This window comes from Megascapheus bottae, chromosome 24 (genome assembly GCF_031878675.1).
Source record: "Megascapheus bottae isolate mThoBot1 chromosome 24, mThoBot2.hap1, whole genome shotgun sequence".
NCBI lineage: Eukaryota > Metazoa > Chordata > Mammalia > Rodentia > Geomyidae > Megascapheus > Megascapheus bottae.
In genome coordinates, this window is record NC_143532.1 from 19165198 (window position 1) to 19191863 (window position 26666).

The following is a 26666-nucleotide window of genomic DNA, read 5'->3' on the forward strand; positions in this document are numbered from 1 at the left end:
GCCCCCCAGAAGAATCACCAGAGACTGAAGATCAATGCAAATTGCAATGAGTCGTTTATTGACGAGCTCAAGCATGAGTTTTTGCACACTGATAGCCGAGTGCAGACCAAAGGCCACGTGCACAAAGTTACAGCACCTTTAATACATTCTTTGGTAGGGGGCAGGTCCCAGTAAGCACTGGCACTACTGGTCCATTAAATGATTGGAGCAATACAAAATGGGAGGAGGGTCGTGACTAGTCATTGGTCGGTTTAGCGAGCTGTCGTGTTTTGAACTGATTGGCTAATGGGTGAAGGGACAGACCCAATTTGTGATCAGTGGAGAAAAGCCGACAAGGGGCCAGACAGGCTAACAGGCTTGTGCCTAGTTCGCTGACCCTTGCAAGTCCGACCTTGTACAAGTATACAAATACAAATGGCTTATACGGGTCCATCTAAATATGTATATAATTATGCTTTTCAGATCGAGCAATGGCTCATGCATCAGGATGATACCTGAGGTCTGGATCTCAAAATGCCATGTAAGGCTGTCTCTTTTTAACGGAGAAAACCACCGGAATTTCCCCTCCTGCCTAATTAGAGCGCTTTGCTTATTTCTTGGAAACCTGGAAAACAAGGCCAGAAATAGATTTAAAAAAAAAACAACCCATTTGGTAGCACAGTAGGAGTTGCCTCCTAGGGGGTGGTGAGGGGAGCTCAAGGTGTTAGCAGGCAAAACAAGTTTGGCTACTACAGTCACTACACTCTAGGCTGCATGAAATCATAGAACAGTAAAACAATACAGACTTTTTCTGGTAAAGGATATGGCTGGCTATCTTCTGAAAAAATACCTAGTCATATACAGCCAGCATCTTACAAGTGTGTGTCACACAGAGAAAATAGATTGAGAACAACTTTTTTTTTTTTGGTGGGTCATGGGATCATGGGGCTTTAACTCGGCCTGTTGTCCCTGAGCTCTTCAGCTTAAGGCTACCACCCTACCCTTGAGCCAAGCCCCACTTCCCATTTTCTAGGGGTTAATTGGAGATATGAGTCTCAGGTCCTTTTGTGCCTGAGCTGGCTTTGAACCTTGACCCTCAAATCTTAGCTTCCTGAGTAGCTAGGATTACAGGCGTGAGCCAACGTGCCAGCAAGAACAACTTTAACAAGGATGGCTACAGAGCTTTATGACAAGGGCTAGCTGGAAAATTTTAGCTTCAATTAGTAGAATAATATTGGTATTACAAATAATATTGTCAATACTAAAAATTGGAACGAATTAAACAATAACTTGTTTACAGCATTTCAGTATCTTCCAGAACACACAGGTTCTTCAGGCTGTTGCTGTCCCAGGAACTCCTCTGTGGCTTGGCCCTGGCATATGCGGAATCAGGTCCTGGAACCTGGACAAGTTCCCTGGTGAGCCAAGGGCCCCAAATCTAGGACCTAGCCTCTGGCTGGGCACTATGAGGGAAGAGTTGTGGCTTGCTCCCCAGATGTTAATTACCTTCCCCACCCCCACCGGCCTTCCATACCTGCTAATCCTTTGCACACGACCTGTCCAGCTATTGCCAATTAATCCCTTCTGTGTCAGAGAGGCCAATTTTGAGCGGCAGTAAAAAGACAACATCCAACTAGCAGCTGACATCAGAACAGGTAACTAGGTTGGTGGTTAAGGGGGCCCCTTAGGAAGACTCCTAGTTTCTTGCCAGGCATTTAGCATCATAAAATAGTGGAGATGGAAGACCTGGCATTTTGGGGAATATAGCATGCATCATAATCACCAGCTCCTAAAATGCTGGTTCCAGGAATCTCCAGGCGATGGGAGTGGGGACCTAGGAAATGTTGCTCAGCATCTTTGTTTTCTGGGCCACCTTGCCAAGAAAGTCCCTTTCTGGCCTGAGCCTTCCTCATCAAAGTGGAATCAGCAGAGCCAGGGAAGCAAGATGTGGGGGGGGGGTCCCCTAAATTCCCACCCAGAGAGAAATGACTGTGTACAGGGAAAGAAAAAAGACTGTGGGAGGTGGTTTGTTTAGTCATTTCCAGAAGGTTCAGAGATGCAAGACAGGATTGTTGTTGCTTGGGCAAATGTCAGGACCCTGTACCCCCTTCCCCTCGCAGATGTGTGGCAGCTGGAATTGGGCAGACTTGAGTGTAAATAGGGCTTGATCACTGGCTGAGCTGCCTGTACTCCAAGATGACAGCACTGCCCTTGCTGAGGGTAGGGCAGGCTTGATGGGTGGGAGTAATCAAGGTGGGGGAGGGGGGATTCAGCTCACTTCATGTGTGCTGCTGGGACTGCTGGGGTTGCCTGGGGTCTGTGGAATCTGATCTCCCAAATGTATGTCCCCTGCCACACACTTGCACACCTACCAGGAAAGTGGACCCGAGGGGTCATTTCTGGCTAAGGTTCATATTTTTTTGGAGGCTGATCTGACTCCCTGTTGAACTTCACCTCTATTACAACCTCTTGGGAGAAAGGCTGCACTGCTGGAGGTCTGGATAGGGTCAGAGGTCAGGGAGGCACATAGATTGGGCAGCATGGCCTGGAGCTCTGGGAAGCTGGCTCTGTGGATGGATGGCAGGGACCCACGTCATCAGCCTGTTCTTTTAGTCTGGGGCTGGGAGCAGAGGTAAGCAGAGCGTGGTTTGATGAGCGCCTGTATCCAGTGTGGCCTTGGAGAGGCCTGTTCTGTACTCCTTTTGCCTGGATGGTGCCAGGTGGGCAGCTCATCCTGCAGGGACTCAGTTCCACTGGCCAGTCTCTGAGGGTCAATGGACTGGACATTGAATATATTCAAGATGAGGCTGAATTGTCACTGAGAATCATAAAAAAAGAGGTTCAATTGGCATTGTAAATACCTTCAACATTAACAAAAAATCAGAACACAGGTTAATGTTGTGGTCTTCATAATGTGCTTTAAAAAATTGATTGCAGGGGCTGGGAGTTTGGCCTGGTGATAGAGTACTTGCCTAGCATGCACGAAGACCTGGGTTCGACTCCTTGGCACCACATACATAGGAAAAAAAAGCTGGAAGTGGTGCTGTGGCTCAAGGGTAGAGCTCTAGCTTTGAGAAAAGTCCAAGGACAGTGCTCAGGCCCTGAGTTCAAGCCCCACAACCGGAAAAAAAAAAAAAAAGATTGTGAAATTCTGCAGTGCACAAAATTCTAGAATTAGTGTCTTCATTTAATGTGTCACAGAAGTTGGTCAGGACCAATTTTTGTGAAACCCTCAGGATGTGTCTGTCTCTGGCATGAGTATATTGAGCATAGCAATTCATTTTCTGTGTACAAAGGGCCTCTGCAGTAGGAACCCAACAATATCCTCATTTTACAGACAAGGAAACTGAGGCCTGGATTTTCTCACAAGAACTGCAGAGCATATCTATCTCCTTAGTTTAAGTATATGACTTCTTTTTGATAGGCTCACATATTCAATTATTAAGTGGCTCACAACTTAATGTATTTCCCTATTTCCCTCTAACCGCCAACTTGAGTATTTCAATAAATAAATATTTGGAGACATACTTCTAGTAATACTTTATTTATTCTTTTTTTTTTTTTTTTGCCAGTCCTGGGCCTTGAACTCAAGGCCTGAACACTGTCCTTGAGCTTTCTCAAGGCTAGAGCTCTACCATTTGAGCCAAAGCACCACTTGCAGCTTTTTCTATGTATGTGGTGCCGAGGAATGAAACCTGGATCCTTGTGCGTACTACGAAAGCACTCTTATCACTAGGCCAAACTCCTGGCCACCAGAAATATTTTTAAAGGTGATGAGGCAAAAGGAAAATGTGAAACTCAGGGCATTGACCCCCATGACTGCACAGCCGTGAACTCCCTGGCCCTTATAGGTGTCACGATGATGTTGGGCTGGGTCCAGAAGGTGCTACCTCAGCCCCCAGAAACAGCCCAGAAAACCAAATCAGAGGAGGAGGAAATAACAGAAAAACAGCTGGAGCCACAGCCAGAACCAGAGACACAGCCACAGCCAGAGCCACAGCCACAGCCGGAGCCACAGCCACAACCTGAGCCTGAAGAAGCTCCTGAAGAGGCAGCACCAGAGGATGAGGCCCTGGTAAGCAGTGGAGGGTGGGTGAGGCAGGTTGGCCTTGCGGCTCAGTCAGGGACTTCCCAGCCACTGGTGCCCCATGAATCTTCTCCAGCAGAGAAAGTTGGGGCCAGAAGGAAATGTGGTGGTTGTCTGATCTAGTGATTGTACTAATGAGGCTACTGAGGCTCAGAGATCGGACAGGCTACATCAGGGTTGTTTGTGTAAAAAGGTCTGACAGGAAATACTTTAGGCTTTGTGGGTGGTGATATGTCTGTTAGTTGCTAAGCTCTGCCATATAATATGAAAGATGCTTTATATAATGTCTAAACAACTTTAGCTACAAAAGCAAACAAAAAGCTGATCATGGTTCAGGAGCCATATTTTACCAACGTCTAAAGTGGAACAGTCACAAAAGTGGCCAGTCCATGATCTTCCACGATGAGATTAGAGCATTACTCTACAATGTAAAGACACTATGTAACTAAGCAAGTACACCAACAGCAGTGTTGGAAGCAGGGACTTAGTGCATACTGCGGCATAACCTATTTAACCATCATGGACAGTTTGTAGATTTGCACTAGTCTGTGTGTCACAGATTGAGGAGCATTTTTTTCCCTAGAACTTTCCTTTTTTTTTTTTTTTTTCCTGCCAGTCATGGGCTTGAGCTCAGGGTCTGAGCACTGACTGTCCTTGAGTTTTCTCAAGGCTAGAACCCTACCACTTGAGAACCACTTCTGGCATTTTCTATGTATGTGGTACTGAGGAATTGAACCTGGGTCTTGTGCATGCTAGGCAAGCACTCTATCACTAGGCCAAATCCTGGCCCCTAGAACTTTCCTTTAAGCATATAAAAACTTGCTAGTTTTGCATCTCATTCACTCAGGAGCTTGATGACAATTTAGGAGGCTCATTGAAACAGATTTCATTTAGTGTGTCTGACTGAAAACCAGAGTTCAGAGGAGAGCAAAATCTTAAGTTTGGAGCCCAGACGCTGTGGGGAGTATGCACACAGGACTGGACAGGGTTTTAACTGAGGGAGACATAGAAGTCAGGCATTCCATTACTGAGGAAGTGGAGAGCGTGTTTAGGAAAGAGGCACAGGGTTTGTGTGTGTCTACACCTAACAACATACAAGTGCAGGTAGCATGTCTGTGCCATTATATCTATGTGCATGCACCTGTATTTGCAAAGTAAACATCATGACAATATATGCATGCTTTCATATGCATGTGTCTTAATTATGTGTTTGTGGTAGTGCTTCTATGGTTCCATGTGTATGTATAACATGCTTCAGTGTACATATATATATGTATCTTTCTGAGTATGCTAATGCATTCAGATGTTGGTTTGTGTATATATTTTCATGTGTTTGTGTGGTAAGTGTATAGACACATTTTGTTTGTCTATGTATGCTTGAGTATGATTTTAAATACAGAACTTTGTGTATGTAGTATGTGTGCATGTTTGTGTGCCTGCATGAACATGCACGTGTCATTATGCCTGTTTCGGTGACTAAGCATATGTATGTATACATAAAGTTTCCTGTCTGTATGTAAATATGTAAATGTGTCTACATGATCTGTACACACTAGCAAGTCTATGCATATGTGTGCATACACATATGGATGTATTGCCAGTGTGTACACATGCTGGAGCATGCATTTGTATATGTACAACTATATTTGGGCACATGCTTTGTGTCTAGACATGTGTTTTTGTTTGTGTGCCACTATTGTATGTGTGCATATGTGTGCATGCTTCTAGTTGTGTATCTGTATAAATCTATGTGACTTACATGTAAATCTGCATTCACACAGTCATGAAGGTGATATGGCCAAAGAGGCAGGGGGTGGGGGAACAGATGGCAGAGACTGGATCCCGCCAGCTGCTAGAGAGGAAGGAAAGTTTGGGTCAGAAGGAGGAGCTCCTTACCCTTCCACCTCCCCTTGTCCTCTGTAATTCTGCTTCCCCTTGTTTTTGACCACTGAAGTGACAGAGCTTCCTGGGGGGCCCCCTGGGGTGTGAGCCCCGACTCTGGATGAGAGGACCCTGGGCTTAGAGGAAGTATGTGACCTGGGTGGAAGGTGAAGCCCCAGCACTGGCAGAGATGATAGTGAGGAGAGTCATTCAGTTTGAGGGTGGGGGAGTCAGGCAGATCTTGCCTGGGCTCACCTGGTACTGTCTGAACCCACCAGCCTCATGAAGAGCCAGCTGATGTGGAGGGACTGGCTGAGGTCCACCCAGGCCTTCAGGGTGAGTGCTGGAATGCTGACCCAGATAGGGCAGAGCCTCAGAGCAGCCTGGTTCAGGGGTGGGGAAACTGAGGCTCCTGGGCACTGTTCAGCTTCCCATTGGGCGGGGTTTTGTCCCTACATGCCTCTGACTTGTTCTCCTGAGTGAGCCTTTCTGGGGGCCTACATCTGAAGTCTGGGGGACCTTTTTTCCCCCTAGAGACCCAGGAGGCTGACCCTCCTCAGCCCACAGCGCTCCAGACACAGGTCTCTGTGACTCCTGGCAAGAACAGGTACTTCCTCCTCTTCTCCCTACGGCCTGTGTCCTCACTTCCAGCCCAATCAGGGAGCTTGTGGGGGAGAGTGTGGTCTCCTAGGCTAGAGGAAAGGTGTGGTTTTGGCTGCTGAGCTTCCCTACTATTGGGGCCGAGCTTCAGAGTTTTCCCAGGGTAGCCAGAAATCTAGCTGCATATGCGGCCTTCCTGCGGGCTCCAACCTTGCACATAGGATGCTGAGACTGGCATTGGGCAGGGTTCTGGAACCTTCCAGGGCAGCTGACCAGCCTTGGCCTCCAGGGATGTCCAGGAGACACCTCAACCCTTTGGGAGCACCGAGTAGGGAAGTGCAGGGAGGGTCATGGTGGTTCACTGGGCTGCACTGTGCTGGCCAGCCAGAGGGTGGGGCCCAAACAGGAGGGGGCACATACACTGGGCCTCACCAGAGACTCACTAGGCTCAGGTGGAGGTCACATGTCTGAAGTCTCACAGAGGGGTGAGAGTGTCTTGATCCAGGGCTGAGGGTGGACTTGGTGGCTTTGTTCCTCGGAAGTCCCAGCAGTTGGGTGCTGACCTGGCTCTGGAAGGGCATGGAAAAGATTGTGCCACAACCCATCAGCAATAGGAGGGCAGCTGCTGCCGGGGCAGAGGACCCAGCTCAGGTACTGTGGGGCTGCAGATGGATTGGGGGGCAGCTGGGAGGCTGTCCCCTGCTCCCTGCCATGTCTCCTCTCTGTGTCCAGCAGGCTGGAAAACACATCCTGGGGCCCTGCAATACTGGAGACACAGGTAAGGCAGGATGGCTTTTGTTGGTGGTGGTGGTCATGGGGCTTGAACTGTCTTGAGCTTTTCAGCTCAAGGCTAATGCTCTACCTCTTTGAACCACAGTGCCACTTTTGGTTTTCTGGTGGTTGATTGGCAGTAAGAGTCTCATGAACTTTTGTGCCTGGGCTGGCTTTGGACACTCAGTCTCCTGAGTAGCAGGGTGGCTTTTCAGTACAGAGCTAAGGGGCTGCTGGGATGGGCTGAACCCTAAGATGTCTGCATGGCTGGAGCTTTCCACCAATGCCCCAGGCTCCCTGGGCTTTGTGTCTTCTCCTGTAGCCGACTACCTCTCTAAGTCCATGTACATGTTAATGGAGTGCCATGTCATGCTTCACTACAAGTACACACCGTAACTTTAGTTTAAGCCTATCCATCTCCTCAGGCATTCACTTCTCTGTGGCCGAATCACTCGGAATTCTTCTTTCAATGTTTTTGAGCTGGATAGCCCTGTGCACAGTCACTCCACTGTGGGGTTGTACAGTAGGACCTTCTAACCCCTGTCTAACTGTAACTTAACACCCATTGAACAGCCTCCTCCTCCTTTTGTTTCTCATCTGCAGATGGGACCCTTGGAGACCAGGATGCTGGGTAAGTCCGTGTCACCAAGTGTCACCATTGTGTGGGGTGTGTGGTCCAGAGAGCTGGGAGCCTGGCTTCAAGGCCAGGATCTATTGTCCCTACCTCCATGTGTGGCCTTGAGCAGCTTTCTTCCTTCTTCTGGGCCTTACTTTTCTCTTCCATGGAATGGGACAATGCTCATGTGCCATCCGTGTGTCACCTTCTGAGAAGGCACAGGAGCCCGGGCCAGCGCCTCATAGATGGACTCCATGCAGGTGGGCTCCTGTGGAGTCTGGAAAAGGTGCAGATCACAGGCAGGGTCTGACCTCTTAGGGTTGGCTGAGTGGCTGTCCCCTCAGTGAGGGTGGCAGGCTGGGTGGGGCAATGATGTATGGAAATTCTCTACTCCACTCTACCGAGGAGCCCTGCTCAGATCCTGCTAACTCTCCCTGGTCCCAGTGTGGTTAGAGCCACCAGCATTTCAAGAAAAGCCAGAGGCTGTGTGCTAGTGGCTCATATCTATAATCCTAACTCTCCAGGAAAGATGATAACCAAAGGATCAAGGGTTGAAGCCAGCCTGGGCAGAAAACTCTGTGATTCTATCTTCAAGTAACCAGCAAATGCCAGACTAGAGGCATGGCTGGCTCATGTGGTAGAGTGCTAGAGTATCTGAGATCCTGATCAACTGCTGATACCAGCAAAACAACCACACCCAAAAGAAAGCCAGAAATCAATCCACGCACGGTATACACCTATAATTCCAGCTCTTGGGGAGGGTGAGGCTGGAGAATCCTGAGTTGGAGGCCCTGTGTCAAGACAAAACAGTAATCACATAAGTCCAAAATCCAGGGTTTTGTGTAAAGCCCTTCATTTGTAGACATTGCCAATGTATGGAGAGATTTTCAGGACACTCTGGGTCCTCAAAGTAATCCTAAGCCTACCACTTCGGGATTTCTGTCAGAAATCCAGTCATGTGTTCAACTCCAGCTACCTGGAGTTCACTCATTCATTTGCTGTCTTCTTGCTGCAGCAAGGAAGGCTGGCAAGGCCTAGACCCCAAGCAGGCAGTCAGGGTAGTATGGTGGGTCCCTCTTATAGCTCACTCCCTCAGCTGACCACCAGCCCCTCCACAGGCCCCGTCCGTGGCTGCTCCGGTGGCTGGAGCAGAATCTGGAGAAGGTGCTGCCTCAGCCCCCGAAACCCATGGAGGTAAGTGGGTGGAAGTGGTGACATTCGATCTCCTAGGAGGGCCAGGGCCTTGGGAGGGGGATGCATACTCTAGGAAGCTATTACCCTCACTCAAGCCCTCCTGAAGAGTTGAGGGGTGGAGGGGCATCAGTGGTAGCAGGTTGGGTGGGATGGAATGCCTACCCTGTGGCTGGGGGGATGTATAGAGGCCCATCTGCCCTGGCCTCAAGTTGGGGCACAACTAGGGTTGTGCTCAGGACTTACTGTGACCCATTGCCTGTCCCCTCTGCTTGTGATCCAGGCCTGGAAAGCTGAGCCTGTAGATGCTGTCTTGGTTCCAGGTACTGGGAAGGGCTGCCTGGAGTGGTCACAGCCTGGGCTGGGGGCAAACTGGGAGCTAGGGGTCTCTGGGGAGGCCCTTAGCTTGAACTAGGGAGTTGGCAGAAGTGTGGTTACAGGGATAGCTACTGGGACTGCCTTGCTAGCTCTCACTTAAGGCTGCATAAGGCTTGATGGGATTGGCTTCTTTTGGCACAGTGGAACCTCCTCTTTATTCTGAGCTAGGAAGCTGGAGTCGGAATGGACTTGCTAGGTTTTGCACACGTCTCATCCCTGGTGGGTTTGATGCTAAGGTTGTTTTGGGGGGTCCCAAAGGGCTTCCCACCAGCAATGTCAGTGCTTCTAATCTGGCTTCTTGTGCCCTGATGCCTTGCCATAAGGTCTTTGACTACTCGTCTCCCTGTTGCCTAGAGCCCCCAGAACCAGCACTGGAGATGGAGCTCACCGAGAGCCCCTCCCTGCCCAACCTGGGTCCCCTGGAGCCTGAGGAGGAGCTGGGTCCAGAGCCCCAGCCTGATTATCAGGCATCCTCCCTCCTGCCACCTGGAGACCCTGCCAAGTAAGCCCCCTAAATGCCACACCTCCCTCAGGGAGCTGGATTTTCTTAGCTCCAGCCCCCTAACCCTTCACAAAACTACTCTCTTAAGTTATAAAATGAGCACATGTACCTGACAGAAAATTCAGCTGCTCTCTAGACGCCTTCCCAGGCAACCACATCAGCAACTTCTCACCCTTCCCATGTTTCTTTCATCTGCCAAACTGGTGACTGCACTTTTCCTTTGAGTGCACCTAGAGTGTGTACACCTGTGATCCCAGCCCTCTGGAGAGTAGAGGATCGTGAATTTGAGGCCAGCCAGGGCTGAATAGAAATCCCCTATCCTAAGCCAAACAAAACCAAATCAAACTCTACACTTAGCAAGAACAAACTATATGTGGTGTTTTTTTTTAAACTTACAAATGCACCTTGAGGTCATTTCATTTCATATATTTAGCTCCTCTCCATGTTTTACTAGGTGCAAACAGCCATACACTGCCCCAGTCCTCATGGAAATGTGGGCTTTTGTTTAGCCACCGAGTGGAAGCCTGGGTCCTTCCCACACTCTGGGTGCAGTCAGTCAGTACTTTTGTATGGACGTTTTCTGGCTTGCCGTAAGTATATCTGTGAATACACAGTGGGATCAGAGTCACTGATTCTACAGACTTTTAAAAGTTTGATGAGCTGGATGCTGGTGGCTGAGGCCTGAAATCCTGGCTACTCAGGAGGGTGAGATCTGAAAACCAAGGTTTGAAGCCAGCCTGAGCAGAAAAGTGCATGAGATTAAAAAAAAAAAACAAAAAAACAAAAAGAGCTGTGGCTCAAGTGGTAGAGTGCCAACCTTGAGTTAAAAAGCCACGTGAGGTACTAGAGCCTGAGTTGAAGACAGCATGCATGCACACATGCATGCATGCACATATATACACACAACCAGGAGGGGATTTCCAAGTGCACTGAGCATGCACATTTGATACCTGAAATGCAATTCTCGAGTGGGGAGGCAGAGTGGGGAACCAGACATAGCAGCCTGGTAGGGCCTGAGCTAAAGCAAGAGCTTGCCTGGGAAGGGCAGGGACCGGAGTGAGTGGTGGTCAGGTGTTGAGAGGTAGGATCTGCTCTGGCAGGCTTGTTATCTACCTGCCACAGAAGTGAGTGACTCAGGCCTCAGTTTACTAGTCAGCCTTTCCAACCAGGAATCAGCTCCTTCCTTCTCACCACAGGCTGATAGCGTGGCTCCTACACAGGCTGGAGATGGCCCTTCCACAGCCAGTGCTACACAGGAAGGCTGGGGAGCAGGTGAGTGCTGTGCCTGGGGTTGGAAGCCTGGGTGGCCAGAGGAGGGATCTTGGAGCTCAGATAGGGGGTGGTAGTGAACCCAGGACCTGGGGAATCAGCCTTGCCTCTTGCCCATCTTCACGCACGCACGCACGCACGCACGCACACACATACACACACATACACACTGGTTCTGGGTAGAGGAGTGCTACCCAGTACACCTCTGAACAGTGTAGGCACAGCAGAGAGGAAGGAAGGCCTGGCCAAGTCTTGGTCCTCTAAGTCCCTCATAGCAAGAACCAGGCCCCTAAACAGGCGGCTTGCTGTGGCTGTCTTAGAGCACCCCTACTTTGACTCCCATGTGAGCTGAGGGGCTTCTGTGAAGAGGAAGTGAATTGGGGAAGCTAACAAGGCAGTCATGGAGTTTCCTCTTTTTTTCTTCTGTAGCAGCAGCCTAGCTCCGTAGAGACGTGCGATGTGCAGACCAGTAAGTGAGACATTAGTGGGTCTTCATATGCATCTTCTGAGGGCTGCGGGTATCCTTAGGTCTGAGTTTGGGACACAATTGGCATCCCTGGAGCTGAGCGTACCCCCGGCTCTGCAAGTCCATCTCCTTTCCTGCCAGCCTGTCCAGGCAGCCAGAGCCAGATGGCCATCAGAGCTGCCACTCAGGCAGGCCGGCTTCCAACTTCTGTCCAGAGGAGTCCTAAGGTCAACTGAATGTCCTCTTCCTGTTGGCAGCACCCCCAGATAGCTGGTTCCCTTCCTTGGCAGCAGGACAAGTGGGTTTGGCTGAGCAGAGCCCTGGTGGTAGGGAAAGGCAAGGAATAGATGTCCCTGGGCGGGGTGTGTCAGATTTGTGGGCTCCAACACTCCTGAGTTGGGAGGGATCCCTCCCCTGCATCTGGGTTAGAGAGGTATCCCAGCCCTGAGCTAGAACTAGACAGAGGCCTGAGGCCAGGCAGAGCAGGTGATGGCCAGAGTCTTTACTCTGTGCCCCCCACATTCCCCAAAAGTTATAGACAATCATTTATTCATTCAACAATTAGTGATGGACAGCGTGTTGCCTGCAGGCCTGTGATGGGTTCTCATAGTGAACCAAGTGGCCTGTGGCCTGTGGCCTATGGCCTATAGCCCCTCTTCCATCCTGGACACACTCCTCTCTTTGAGTGACAGTCTTCTCAGGGCTGCTCCCCACTGGGCCTGCAAAACTGTGTCCAATCCCAGACCTATGGGGCCAGTGGTCTTCATGAGTACTCTGAAGCCAGGGGATCACTGTGGCTAGGCACACAGGCCAATCACTGACTGCAGGCCTTGGTCTGACAGACAAGCCAGGAGAGAGGTGTTAGAGTTCACAGTTGTCATGTCAACATGAGAAGGAGAGCCTTCACCTCAGGGGAGGGACACACTGGTCTCCCATGGGGCTCACTGCCATCCTGGAGGATACAGAGTAGAGCTGTCCATTGCTGTCAGAGCAGAACTCAGAGCTCGATAGTCCCTGCCCAAGGTCATAGAGCTAATCTGGTTGGGATGAGGGGTAACAACTCTGCAATGCTGGCGGTAATGACGTGGTCACCAAAGTTAAGGGAACCAAAGGGGCCTTTAGGGGCTGCAGGGAATAGGGATCGGGCCCCAGTGCCTCTTATCTTCCTCTCTGTTTTCTTCAAAGGACCCAGAATTCTTAGCTCATTGATAAAGGAGCTCAATGCTGGTGCTGTCAGGACAAAGGAGTAATAGCGGATGTTTTGGGACAGCAGCACTGTATTCCCTCATAGTTTAGAAGCCAGTAGTGGAGAGCCAAGACCCTGACATGGCCTGGTTCTTTCCAGGGTTCTGTGGGTGACATCCCCACCATTCTCCTGGCCACCCTTAATGTCTGTCATCCCACCCCTGTTTTACCTCTACATGGCTTTCTCTATATCTCTGTCTGTCACATCTCCCCTTCCTCCCTTTGCTAAGGACATCAATTTAAGTCAAGGTTGATCTCATCTCCAGATCCTCAATTTAATACATTTTCCAAGACCCTATTTCCAAATAAGGCCAAATTCCCAGGCGTCAGGGTTAGGACTTAGGCATATCTTCTTGGAAGACACTGTTAATTCACTCCATGGGTGACACTGAGTCTTGGGGATGAGCTTCCCTTTCCTTCCCCTGTGTAGCCTCCTGGCCTGCCCATCCATCCATCCATCCATCCATCCATCCATCCATCCATCCACACACCCATGTATCCAGTGTTCAATCTATACCTCCAACATTCCATTTCCCTTGCCATGTCCTATCTATCTATCTATCTATCTATCTATCTATCTATCTATCTATCTATCCATCCATTATTACATCTATCTATCTACCCAGTGCTCAGTATCTTCCAACATTCCATCCATATCTCCCATCCATCCATCTATCCATCCACCCATCATCCCCAGTGTTCCATCTCTCCCTCCAATATTCCATCCCTCTGATCTTCTATCCTTCCCTCCTATATTCTATCCATTCCTCCAATGTTCCAGCCCATCCAATGTTATATCCATCTATCCAGTGCTCAGCATCCTTCAACATGATTCCATCCATACTTCCCATCCATCCATCCACCCAGTGTTCCCCCCATCTCTCCAACATTCCATATCTCCAACATCTCTGTTATATCCAACCTTCCATCCTTCCGAAGTTCTATCCATTCATCCTCCCTTCCCTCCAATATTCCATCCATCCTCCTTCCCACATTCCAAACATTCATCCCTCCTTCCCCATAGCTGCCTACCCTCTGTCTTCTTTGTTTCAGGGGTGGCAGCAGCAGAAGGCCTCTGAAACAAGGGAGAAGGGGATCTGGGGCGCACAGATGGACAAACGAATGGATGGATGGATGGATGGATGAAGTTCAGAAGGATGCCCTGAGGAGAAGACCTTGTGGGGGAGGGGGAGGAAGTGGATACTGACCACCACCCCTGTGGAACAATGAACCCCTGGCCTCCCCATACTTCCAAGCAGGACAGTGAAAGCCAGTCTCATTCACAGAAGTCCCAGAACCTCCTTTCAGGATGCTGAGCCAGGGAGCAGCATCCAGACCATATAGCAAGAGCAAGCCTGGCCTTGAGCAACCTAGAGACTTAGGCTAGACAACAGGAGGACTTCCTCATTGGAAGTCTTCCATGTTGAACATCTCTGTGGCCAGAAGTTCTCAGTCCTCATGATGTGACAAGTTCTAGTTTGCCTGGAAGTAGTTCTCCCCACGGCTGACCACACTTTCTTCTACAAACTGTTGAGGATCACCAGTGACAGTAGCAAACACTGAATTTTACATTAAAAGCATGACTTCGAACCTTGATGCTGTGGTGGCATGGTATTCTTGCTTAGGATTATGTGGGAACCACGTTAATTTAAAAATGGGTGGATAGAACGAAGAGGCTATGACCACAGAATCAGAGCTGCAGGAAGACAGAAGACAGGAATTAGCCAGTGTTCCCAGACTCCCAGGACCATGTCTTTATTTAGGCCAAGAAGAGGGTTTTAAAATTAGATTTAGTTGCTGACATTGACAAGTCAGGTAGTTTTATACAGAGAGAAGCCTCAGAACCTTCGAGAGCCCAGATGTCACAGGCCACATTCCTCAAGAGGACAGGCTGACAAACAGCTGCTAGCTGTCCTTCTATTCACAGCCACTATTTGAATTTGAGTCCCTTGGTGTCTAAAACTGAGTACCCAGCCCCGGGAGAGGTAGGAAAGTGAAGAAATGGCTGCAGGTAGGAGAGGAAGGGGATAGTGGAGAGTGATGGACACTTTATCTCATCTGGAGACTGCCTCCTTGAGGTTGAAGATAAAGTTAGAATATTGGGGTCTGGCTTCAGGGAACAAAGGCAGTGGACAATGTGAAGCCTCCAAAAGGGGTTGAGTGGTTTTGTGGAGTGACCCCACAAAAGATTACTTGGGGGCTGAAAAAATATTGGAGGCAGGGAAAGCAATTGAACCAGGGCCGCAGTGGAAAAAACCTCCTGCTTCCCTCATGAATGGGTAGACTGCCTGCAAATCTCTTTCCAGATGATTCTGATGATGGGACCAGGGCTGGGACCACCGTTAGCAAGGCCCAATGAAGAAGGACCAGTGCTTCAGGGCCAGGAGGGAGATGTCACTCACCTGCAGCAGGAAAAGGCAGAGCAAGTGCACAGGTGGCCAGGCCTTCCAGAGAGGCTGGCTTGGAGCCATCGGCCTTGAGCTGCAGCTCCTCTCCCTAGGCCTACTTTGTCCTGCCTGGGGCCATGTGCAGAGCCTCCACTCCTGTCCTTCCTGGCTGGTGATCCAAGCCCTCCTCTTCTCAGAGCTCAGGCATCTTTGGCCCTAAAGTAGGGACGGCCTGAGGCACAGCTCACATGCCCACTGAAGGGGTGAAAGACAGAGGTTGTGAGGCATTGATCCCCGAATACCACCTGGAGAGTTAATGCAAGTGGGAAGCAAGGACAACACCCACTGTAAGGGCAGTGCCCTGCTCAGAGAGGCTCCAGTGCCAGGGAGTGCTCACCTGGGCTATGTTATTACCTGGAATGGTGCCCAGGAGACTTAGTTCTTCTGTTAGCTTCCTGCATGACCTGTCTAAGTCCTCTCTTTTGTCAATAGGGTTAAGAGTATCATTCTCACTCTTTGGTCTGCTAACGTTTTTGAGCTCTCTGTTCCCTCAATGACTCTTGCCATACCCAGGCATAGCACCCTGAAGACGCAGAGATGTAGAAACGACACACAGCATGCCCAACTTTGGATTTCAGGTCTGGATTGGAGGATCCCCAAATGTAGGGTAGAAGAATGGAGAGCAACTGCAAGAAAGGATAGTTTAGGACACGACAGAGCAGCTTCTCAGGGCATTCTCCATGGGAAACACTGATTTCAAGGCAGCAGTGGCTCCTGCCTGTAGACCCAGCTACTCAGGAAACTCCTTCTGAGGACTGAGATTCAAAGCCAGTCTGGGCAAATAAAACCGTAAGATTCTTACCTCCAATTAACCAGCAAAAAGCTGAACTGAAAAGTGTGGCTGAAATGGTAGAGTGTCAGCCTTGAGAGAAAAAGCCAAGCAAGAGTGCAAGGCCCTGAGTTCAAACCTTAGTACCAGCACAAAACAGAGTAAGCATCTCTACCCCAGTCTGCCCATTTGTAATGTGGGAACAAAATCTTAAAGAGGGGATCATAGTTGGTGTGAGGATGGACCAAGTGGATCCAGGTAAATCACTTAGCACACAGGAAGCACTCAGGAATGTGTTATGTTACTGTTAAGGTAATTATGTAGTTATTATGCTACCTATGAACACAATTATGTTATTGGGTGTTCCAGGTAAGGCTGCCTCCATTCAAATCACCTCTATGGGCTAGGCATGGCTCAGGTGGTTGAGCACTTGCCTAACAAAGCACAAGACCCTGAGTTTAATCTCCAGGACTGCCAAGGAATAATATATAAATATTAAAAAAAATATATATATAAGTTGTTATTACTATTGTTAGCCCAAGGGCCACCTAGCCCCTGGAACTTTTGGGGGATACCTGGAAGGTACCCAGGATGTTTCTCTGTTCTTTGCCACCCCAGGGGAGTTTCTGTACCCATATACTGTAGTGATCAGGGAACCTGGCAAAATGCATACTCTGTGATCTTATTCCCATCTAGGAGAGTCAGTTTCTTGAGAGGATAGGGAGGCTGGGCCTAGAGGAAGGGGGACAGGAGGACTTCCGGAGTGCTGAGCTGGGGGTGTGCTGTCAGCAAGGGATGGCATCCAGAGAACAGATCCTGGGCGGTCTCCCCTGCACCCTGCAGGATGCCCAAACCACCTGAAGATGGCAGGGCCCTGGCCTCATGCTCAGTGCTCGGTTAGAAGCAGCCTTTCTGTGAGCCATTGCAACTGAAGCTCTGTATCATGAGACAAAAAGAGAGGAAGCAGTAGAAAAGGGCAGGCGACTATTCCGGGGCCTTACTCTGCTGGATGATGATGCCTCTGAGTGCTGAGGCTAAGAGATGAAACATTGTGGGGTGGCCAAGGTTCTCTTGTGGGGGGGTGAGGGAGAGAGAGGTGTGATGACCTTGAAGCTCAGAGGCCCAAGCCCACTTTTCCAACCTCACCAACAGCTCCACTGTGTCCCCTGCAGTCAGCATCCTCCCCGTGGAGCAAGTGGAGCCTGAGCTAGTCCTGGAAGAGGTCAATTCCCTCTGGGAGGACACGGAGCAGCATGGCAGCCCCAACCCTGTTCCAGCTTTTGAAGAGGAGATTGAAGCTGTGGTGGAGATGCCCAGGTGAGGAGCCAGAGCCAGGGCCGGAGAGAGGTATTGTTTAAAAATTAGGGTCCTTTTTTTTTTTTTTTAAGCCAGTCTAGTGCTCCATCACTCGAGCCACAGCACCATGTCTGGCTTTTTCTGTGTATATGGCACTGAGGAATTGAACTCAGGGCTTCGTGCATGCTAAGCGAACACTCTATTGCTAGGCCATACTCCTGGCCCCTCACAGTTGATTCTTAGTGACAGCTACTCAAGCAGCTCGATTCCATGAGCTATGTTGCTAAGATGGGGAAACTGAGGCCCAGAGAGGCTCAGGATTGACCTAGATTACCACCCAACAGTGCAGAAGGCTCATAGCTAGCAAAAGCCTGGAGCTGCTCAGGTGGGGCTCCCCAGATCCAGCTTTGTGGGGAGTCAGGCATCATGGGACATGCTATAGAGAATGCCGAAAGCAGTGGGCTCTGGTGCCTGTGAGTGGTGTCACTTCTTGCCTCTGACCCCGATCCAGGGAGCTGCCCTGGATTCAGGAGGAGAAGGAAGATGAAGAGGAAGGAGAGGAGGAGGAAGAAGAGGAGTTAGTGGAGCCTGTGTGAGTCACTTGTCCACCTGGCAAGGGGTTTGGGGTGGGAGCAGGGGTGGGGTGGGTTACAGCCAGGGGCCTCCGTCTCCCAGATGGCACAGCTGCTTATATTATTATTTTTTTTGTCAGTCCAGGGCTTGAGCTCAGGGCCTGAGCACTGTCCTTGGACTTTCTCAAGGCTAGAGCTCTACCACTTGAGCCTCAGCACCACTTCCGACTTTTTTTTCTATGTATGTGGTATGGAGGAATTGAACCTAGGTCTTCATGCATGCTATGCAAGCACTCTACCACTAGGCCAAACTCCGGGCCCCTGTCCTTGGAGTTTCTCAAGGCTAGAGCTCTACCACTTGAGCCTTAGCACCACTTTTGGCTTTTTTCTATGTATGTGGTACCGAGGAATTGAACCCAGGTCTTCGTGCATGCTAAACAAGCACTCTGCCACTAGGCCAAACTCCCAGCCATATATATATACATATATATATATATATTAATACTGAACCCCTTTCCTTGGTTCTGTGCTCTGTGTGCCAAGCATTGGCCTAGAGTCAGGATATGCTGGGGTTCCCTTACTGAGCTCACCACACAATACCCCCAACATACACACATGCACATACACATGCATACCTGCACCTCTGCCATAAGAGCTGGACTGTTGCCTGTTGTTTTCACTACTATGTCCCCTAGAACAGGCCTGGCTGGTACACAGGTAGTAAATAAATGTTGATTGAATGTATAGATGGACACACAGGCAATGGACTTGCCAAGCTCCTTTTTAATGAACAAAGCCACAGCTATTTCCTTTGCCCCCCAATGATGTCATGAGACCCTCTTTAGCCCCTCCTCAGTGATGTCATGAGCCCCACCTCAGCCTCTCCCAGTGATGTCATGAGATCTCCTTTAGTCATAAGACCCACTCTTTAGTCCCAGTTGGGAAATGGTTAAACCAGTATTTCAGAGCCAGAAGCTGCTCTAATCCTTGCTGAGTCCATTGCTTATTTTTCCAACTTCGGCAGGAGGTCATGCATCCTCCACTTGTTACTTCCTGGGATGGAAGAGCTCCAAGGCTGTCAGTTTTATCTGTTGGCGCCTCCTACCTGGGAAGTTATTTCTTTTTTCTTTTCCTTTTCTTCCCCCTCTCTTCCCACAGTGCTGTAGATGAAACGTGTACATGCTAGACAAGTGTGCTACCGCTGAGCTACATCCTTAGCCTTGTGAAATTAACAAGCAATTAGCCAGCAAAAATGAAAATAGACAGTGTGAGTGAAATGGTACAGTGCCAGACTTTCTCCTCCTCCTCCTCTCCTCCTCCTCCTCCTCCTCCTCCTCCTCCTCCTCCTCCTCCTCCTCCTCCTCCTCCTCCTCCTCCTTCTTCTTCTTCTTCTTCTTCTTCTTCTTCTTCTTCTTCTTCTTCTTCTGTCAGTTGTGGGACTTGAACCCAAGGCCTGGGCACTGTTCCTGAACTCTTTTTGCTCAAGACTAGCACTTTACCACTTTGAGCCACAGTACCATTTCCAGTTTTCTGGTATTTAATTGGAGATAAGAGCCTCATAGACTTTTGTGCCCAGGCTGGCTTTGAACTGTAATCCTCAGATCTGAGACTCCTGAGTAGCTAGGATTATAGCTTTGAGTGCCTCCCATCCCCTCCCCCAGCCAGGTGGATACTTTACATGCTGCCATGTGCCTGGCACACGTGCTATGCATCTGCATCTGGCATGTGGGCTGGAAACACCTGCACTTGCCACTGAAATACCCCTTAAAGGCCAGTGGTTGACTGTGCTCACACACACACACACACACACACACACGCACACACACACACACATGACTATGCACATGTTTTCAGATGCAATGTACAATATATACAGGTTCAGAATCCTCATGTGTACCAGCTCATAGATACAGATGTACATCCAGCAACACATTCACATGTGTGCAGAAATACTCGTGTACACACTAGCATGTATCTACAGACCTCACTCTTGCCCTGTGCTGAGGTCCTAGAAGACATGCATACAGTTTCTCACAGATCTGCAGGCACAGGTTCACCAAGAGTTTAAAACTCAGGGAACTTTAGAGTCCCAGATGCAGAAGGAAGAAGGTGCTGTGGGGGACAGAGCCAGTAATCCAGAGCCACTTCCAGAGGGTGTGAGGCATGGGACAGGCAGAGCTGGGAAGGATGCTCCTGGCTGGCTCTTCAGAGGCACAGGTTACTGATGACGTCAGGGCCCTGGTAACGCAAATGGTCACCTAGCAACCTTGTCTCTGCAGGCAGCAGCTGGGCTTTTCCTAGCAACCACGGCCTGTGGTCCCCACCTGGCCTCCCTGGGGTGGTTCTACAGTTTCTGCACCTCCCTCAGGGCCATTAGAAGCAGGGAGGATTGGTGGCTCGGCTGTCATCTGAGCCACACTGGCTCAGGAGCTGCTTTCTTGGTTGAGCTGGGACGGTCCAAGTCTCCACTTGAATGTGCCGACCCTGGGCTTGGGGTGAATGTGGGGGCCTCCAGGTGAAGTCCTGCAACATGGGTATCCTTGCCGGCAAAGACAGAGACACCCAAGTAGGTGGTTGCTTCTGCCTATGGCTGGCCTGCCTGCATGCCTTCCTTCCTCTTTCCTTCCCTTATTTCATTTCTCCCATCTTCCCTTCCTCCCTTCTTTCCTCCTCCTTCTCGCCTCTTTCCCTTTCCTCCCTCCTCCCTTCCTGTTTTCCTCCTTCCTTCCTTCCATTCCTCCTCCCTCCTTTCCTCCCTCCCTCCCTCCCTCCCTCCTTCCTTCCCAGGAGTTCGAGGGCTAAAACTTACTGAAGGTATGTGGTGACTTAGTGGGGGCACTGTGTAGGGGGATTGTGGAGGGAGCAGACTGGAAACGCTCACAAGCTGGCTATGGCCAAACCTGCCTTCAACCAGGAGCTACAAGGCCTCCAGGAAGCCCTGGAGCCAGCTTGCTCTGCTCCCCTTTTTGAACATCCCCAGGGAATGCTCTAGTTCCTGGGCTTCAGCTGCTGGGCTAAGCGAGGGTAACAGGTCTTGGGCAAATTGACCAGACCAGTCCTGGACTTCAGTGTCTGAGAGGTCCCCAGTCCACATGGGTGAGGTCCTAACCCTGTGGATTATTTCTTTCTCTGGGATTAATAATGACAAGACAACAAATAGACATTGTTTATCATTAAAGAGTCACTTGGCAGAGAATCAGAATGGCAAGTTTGGTTACAGACCCCACTTCACCGATGAAAAAACTGAGGCTCAGAGATGATGCCCTGCCAGGAAGGGTGGAGCTGGGGTCCTGTCCCAAGTCATATTGGCTCCCAAGCAAATGTTTGGTGTTGCGCTTAGGGAAGAATCCAGAACAAACAATTGTGGCATCTTTGTGGGCTTTTCCACTTGCTGTACTGATCCCCCTGACCTCCTTGAAAGGAGCCAGGCTGCACAGGCTGGGAAATCCTGCTGTCCTAGGAGACAGCGGCAGCCCAGGGTGTCGAGAGGACCTGCCCAAGGTCATGCAGTGTGCCCTGCTCACTTGACACAGGGGAAATGAGGCTGCTGGGGAGCCTCTGGCTAGGGCTGCAGACTAGGCCTGGGGAAGCAGGCTGAGCTAGGAAATACCCTATATTAGTTCAGGCCCCTTCATGCTTATTGTCCATAAAGGTCAAGTTCCTGATAGTAAGTACAGTGCCCCAAATGTCTTAGGTCCCCTGAGAATATTTGTTTCTTTGTTTGTTGTTGTTCTTGAGGCTAAGGATCAAATCCAGAGCCTTGTGCCTGCAGGGCAAGTATTTTCATTTCTTTTCAAATCAGACACACCAAACAAACCCTTTAGATTAAATATTACAAGATGGAATAGCAATATGTTGACCTATCAATCTTCCTAGAAAGCAGTTGTATACATAATTGGTCATATATTTTTAGGGAGGACATGAAAAACATGATTTCCTGGAGGCTATGGGAAATGAATATATTCTGGACATCCATAGTGATCTCTGGATGGCCCCTTCTACTGCCACCACACTCCTTCTGGCACATGCCACACCCTTCCTTGCGGGCCTATCTGATCCATTCCATGTTTTCAAAATGTCATCCTTGAGGTGCAGCTCACAGGCCACCTCCTCTGGGAAGGCTTCCTTTCACACAGCTGCTGTTAGTGGCTCCAGTCCTGGGCACTGGATCTAGACCTGGGTATCTCTAAGCCCAGCCTCTGGTCAGAGCTTAGCTTCAGCAGACCTCAGGCAATGTCAGGCACACTAACCCCAACCCTTTCCTCCACCTCTGCGCTGACAGTGTCCTGCTGGATAGCTGTTTGCTGTCACAGGCCAGTGTGGACCAGAGTGCAGTAGACGGGACACAGCCTTGGACAGCACCACTGCAGGTAGGAGGGCCAGGGGCCCTGGAGACCTGCTATCCACACCAGTACTGCCCCACCACGGTGAGATTCCCACAGGACCCAGGCAGGGTGGAGGGTTTTGGCCGTGTCAGGGTCAGACAGTCAGGAAGGGCGTTGGCCATGGGGGTGGTGTTGGGGTGAGCTGGGCTTGATGCCGCTTGTCTGCCTTCCCTACTCCAGGTCTCTGTGGCTACTGGTGTCAAAACATGCCACACACACCTCCTGGGAGTGCAAGGGGCCCCAGCGGGCCAGTACACTGTGGAGTGCTCTTCTGGGGGTGGGACAGGGGCAGCTGCGTGGGGAGGCTCTTGGCACTCAGGATGAGGCCAGGGGTCAGGTAGGGCAGAGTGGGCCTGAGGGGCAGAACCAGGGGTGGACACCCTTGGAGGATGGGATGTGAGCAGGCAGGAGGTGGCCAAGACCCAGCTTTTCCCCCTGTGTCTCTGCAGGAGCTGCAGGAGGAGGCCCAGGCCAGCAGCTCAGCAGGTATGTGAGGTTGGGGGGACTTCAGGCTGAGGACAGCCTCTTCCTCCTCTCCTTTCCCAGCCTATGTGTTACCTCCCGCCCCCTCCCTCCCAGTCCTCCATCTGTCCTCATCTGTGTCACAGCCCATCCTCTGTGTCCTGGGGCCACATGATCACAACTAGACATGTCTTTCTGAGGTTCTAGAGAAATGGCTGAGGCTGGGACTCCTGGCCAGGGATTCGTCATCTGGCCCTCAGTGCCACCTGTTCTTTCAGGGGAACCAGCTTTCAGGTGCTGGCCCAGTGAGGGTTTCACTCAGCCATCACCTACTGAGGAGCAGTGGGAGCAGAGTCTGTGTTCAGTGGGGCTGTCCACCTAAGGTGTGTGTGCACTAGGTTCTGTCTCTGTGGGCTAGACGGGGCTTCTGGGCCTCCCAAGCTGCTTTCAACAGTGAACTTGGCTCCTTTGGCCAAGACCAGTCAATCCTGAGAAGTCCAGGAATGGTGGCAGGATGTGCAGGGGCAGGGGTGTGGAGGGGCAGGGGTGTGGGGAGGTACAGGGCAGCCAAGCAGTGGCTGTGTATTTACACTCAAGACAGTTGAATGCCAAGCCCTAATCTGGCTTGGAATCCCTTATACTACCATTCTTCAGCTACCTGCATCTACTTTTCAGATGGAAAAAACTGAGGCTTGGCCAAGAAGTCAAAACAGAGCTGTTTCATCCCTGGCTCCTCTCCTTCTTTGCTTTGTGACCCACAGCTAATCCTGTGATTGTTCTGAGTCACAGCTCCCAAATCTAAAGAACTAGAGCAGTGGTATCTTTCTTACAGAGCAGGGGAGACAGTGTACCCCAGATTCCCACCCTGGGGCTGGCCCTGAGCCAATTGTCCTAACTCTAGCTTACCTGAACTTGCTGGCCACCTGTTTTTGTTTGTTTGTACTGGTACTGGGGCTTGAACTCAGGGCCTCACATTCTCAATGGGGTTTTTGAGGTGTTTTTTTTTGGGGGGGTGGTTACTCTGCCACTTGAGCCACAGTTCCACTTCCAGATTTTTGGTGGTTAATTGCTGGAGCTGTCTTCAAACCAAGATCCACAACTCTCAGTTTCTTGAATTGTTAGGATTACAGGTATGAGGTCCACTTTGGTTTTTGGAATGTTAAAGAATCATCCGTAGGGCCGGGAGTTTGGCCTAGTGGTAGAGTGCTTGCCTAGCGTACACAAAGACCCGGGTTTGATTCCTCAGTACCACATACAAGTGGTAGAGCTCTAGCCTTGAGAAAGTCCAAGGACAGTGCTCAGACCCTGAGCTCAAGCCCAGGATGGGCAAAAAAAAAAAAATTACCCATGGGAACCTACCAGGTCTGACCTGATGTCTGGCTTCCATGTAGATGGGGCAGCCCAGGACTGACCAAGTGTGACAGAGCTGCCTCTGCACATGTCCCCTTCCCAGGAGACTTACAAGCAGGTGGTTGGAGCACCCTCCCCCCCAGGAATGCTGAGACAGCCATTTGTCCATTGCTATTCAAGGCATAGGCCGCATCTGGCTGCTTCAGCGTCCCCTGGGAGCTGGTTAGAAACACCAAATCCCAGCCAGCACGAGCTGGATTGGAAACTGAGTTCACTCTGTGACTGCACATCCATGTTTGAGAGCAAAACTGTGAATCCTGTGTGTGCACATGGCTGCACACACAACCAAGGGAGAGGGTGTGGCCCAGGTGCCAGGCCTGCAGGGGGCAGGGCGGTTCCAGACTTCCTGGTGACTCCTGCCCACAGCAGCTTAGAACGGGCTCCAGTATGCTAAGAAAGGACATTGCTTTCTGGCTGAAAGTGAAACAAATTTTCTGGCAGGGTTTTTTGGGGGAGTGGACAATTCTGGCATAAGGCTATTTGAGTCAGGGGTCTGATAGTCTTTGAGTTTGGAATTCTCTGAGATGGGAAATGCTACTTTGGTTGGTAAGTACTGAGATGATGAGAAGCTTGGAGGTTGGGGCTCTGGGCTGTCTCCTTTTAGAACCTGCTGGTGGACTAGTCACAGGACTTAATTGGGTGACATTCCCTGCCACCCCCCAAGTCCTGGGGCTTGAACTCAGGCCTGGGTATTGTCCCCCAGCCTCTTTGTGCTCAAGGCTAGTGTTCTACCACTTGAGCCATAGCACCACCTCAAGCCTTTTCTGAGTTGTTTATTGGAGATAAGAGTCTCACAGACTTTTCTGCCCAGGCTGGCTCTGAACCACAATCCTTAGATCTCAGCCTCATAAGTAGCTAGGATTACAGGCATGAGCCACTGGAATCCTGCTAGGTGACACTTTTAATGCTCTGTTCCAGGGTTGAAAGTGATTCTTCTAGCTGGGCTTAGTGGTGCATGCCTGCAGTCCCAGCACTCAGGAGGTTAAGACAGGAGGATTGTGAGTTTGAGACCCGCCTGGGCTACATAGTGAGACTCTGCCTCTGAAAACCAACAAATAAAAATAAGCAATGCTTTAGACCTTGGGCAGGGCACTGGCTGCTCTGTGTGAACACTGGAAAGGAGCCCCACTCATGCCACCTCTCCACCTCTGCTCTGGACTGCAGCCCCCAGGGTCATACCTCTGCCTGCCTGCGACCTTCTGGCCCCAGCACCATGGCTAACTCAGGCCGGGATATGCAGCTGAATCGTCTAGTCCAGGACCAACCTCCTGGCCAGGTGGTCCCCCCAAATCTGGCAGAGCACCTCCCCAATGTGCCCAGCTACCGCCCCCCAATCACCCGTATCCCTGTCCTCATCTCCCGGAGAACAGCCTTGTCCAGCTCTAGCTTCGCCAAGGAGAACAGGAGCTCCATCCGGCGCCTCGGTAGTGTGACCCCACCCCATGCCCTGTGCTTCTGCATGGCTTGGCTGACCTCCTGCATGGGAGCACAGTCAAGGTGGCGGACCTGGCCTGTGCTCATGGAAAACCAGTTTTCTTCCTTAGGCCTTCCTTTGCTTTCTGGTGTTGACTTAAGGGGCTTCTGTCCCCTTTCCCCCATTCCTCAAATCTCACAATGAGCGATTCAGTTATTTGAATTATATTTTGCTTTCTGTAAGCCATCAGTTTTTAAAATAAGGCAATCACTCCTACTTCAGTTTAAATAAGCCCCTCAGAACTTCAGTCCTTGAAGCTTGGTCAAGGAGCTGGTGGAGGGGCGAGGCAGTGAAGGGAGGGAAATGGTGGAATAATATGAGGCCAACTACAGACAGAATCTCCTGACCTGACCTTGTAAGTTTGCTGGAGGCTAGACTTTGTGCTAGGTGATTCAGATTCAGGACAGTGAGAAGTACTGTGTACAGACTACAGGGCTGGGAGGGGCCGGTCTTAAAGGGCAGAGGGAAGGCCTGTCCCAGTGTACCCAGAATGGCCTTGAGGCTCGATAGAGACTTCCAGCCACTCTCTGCCTTAACTCCAGCCAGCCCTTCCCGCCTTTCCCTTTGGACCTGGCTGTTGGTTTTCTCTGGCCTTGTGCAGGGCTGGCGTCTCAGACCAGGTGGAGAAGGTGGGGAAGAGACACAGGGCTGCCTTCTCTTCCTCCCTCTCAATGGTCATGGAGTTAGGGTGAGATGTCCATTAGTGCTCCATCTCCTCGAGGTGGGGAGGGGTGGGGCTCTCCCATTCACCCCTGTAGACGGTTCCAGGACTCTCATTGATATCTGGACCAACTCTACTTTTGTTTTCTTGCTGCTTTTGGACACTTGTATTACTAATGGAATGAGAAACTAGCATTTACTGCCAC

At 50.4% G+C, this 26666-nt stretch overlaps 1 protein-coding gene across 1 annotated transcript in view; it reads left to right on the forward strand.

The window, feature by feature from the left end:
• Nucleotides 1-3841: 3841 nt before the first annotated feature.
• The window catches only part of Cngb1 (cyclic nucleotide gated channel subunit beta 1), a 50923-nt gene continuing 28098 nt past the window's right edge, over nt 3842-26666 (forward strand). The window contains exons 1-17 of the mRNA XM_090357062.1: nt 3842-4054; nt 6226-6283; nt 6482-6554; nt 7090-7198; nt 7283-7325; nt 7641-7710; nt 9053-9128; nt 9409-9448; nt 9858-10005; nt 11202-11295; nt 11725-11743; nt 17374-17518; nt 18009-18089; nt 22352-22439; nt 22904-22940; nt 23195-23210; nt 25491-25750. Of these exons, the coding sequence (XP_090213188.1) occupies nt 3842-4054; nt 6226-6283; nt 6482-6554; nt 7090-7198; nt 7283-7325; nt 7641-7710; nt 9053-9128; nt 9409-9448; nt 9858-10005; nt 11202-11295; nt 11725-11743; nt 17374-17518; nt 18009-18089; nt 22352-22439; nt 22904-22940; nt 23195-23210; nt 25491-25750 (1570 nt within the window). The remainder of the gene's footprint in view (nt 4055-6225; nt 6284-6481; nt 6555-7089; nt 7199-7282; nt 7326-7640; nt 7711-9052; nt 9129-9408; nt 9449-9857; nt 10006-11201; nt 11296-11724; nt 11744-17373; nt 17519-18008; nt 18090-22351; nt 22440-22903; nt 22941-23194; nt 23211-25490; nt 25751-26666) is intronic.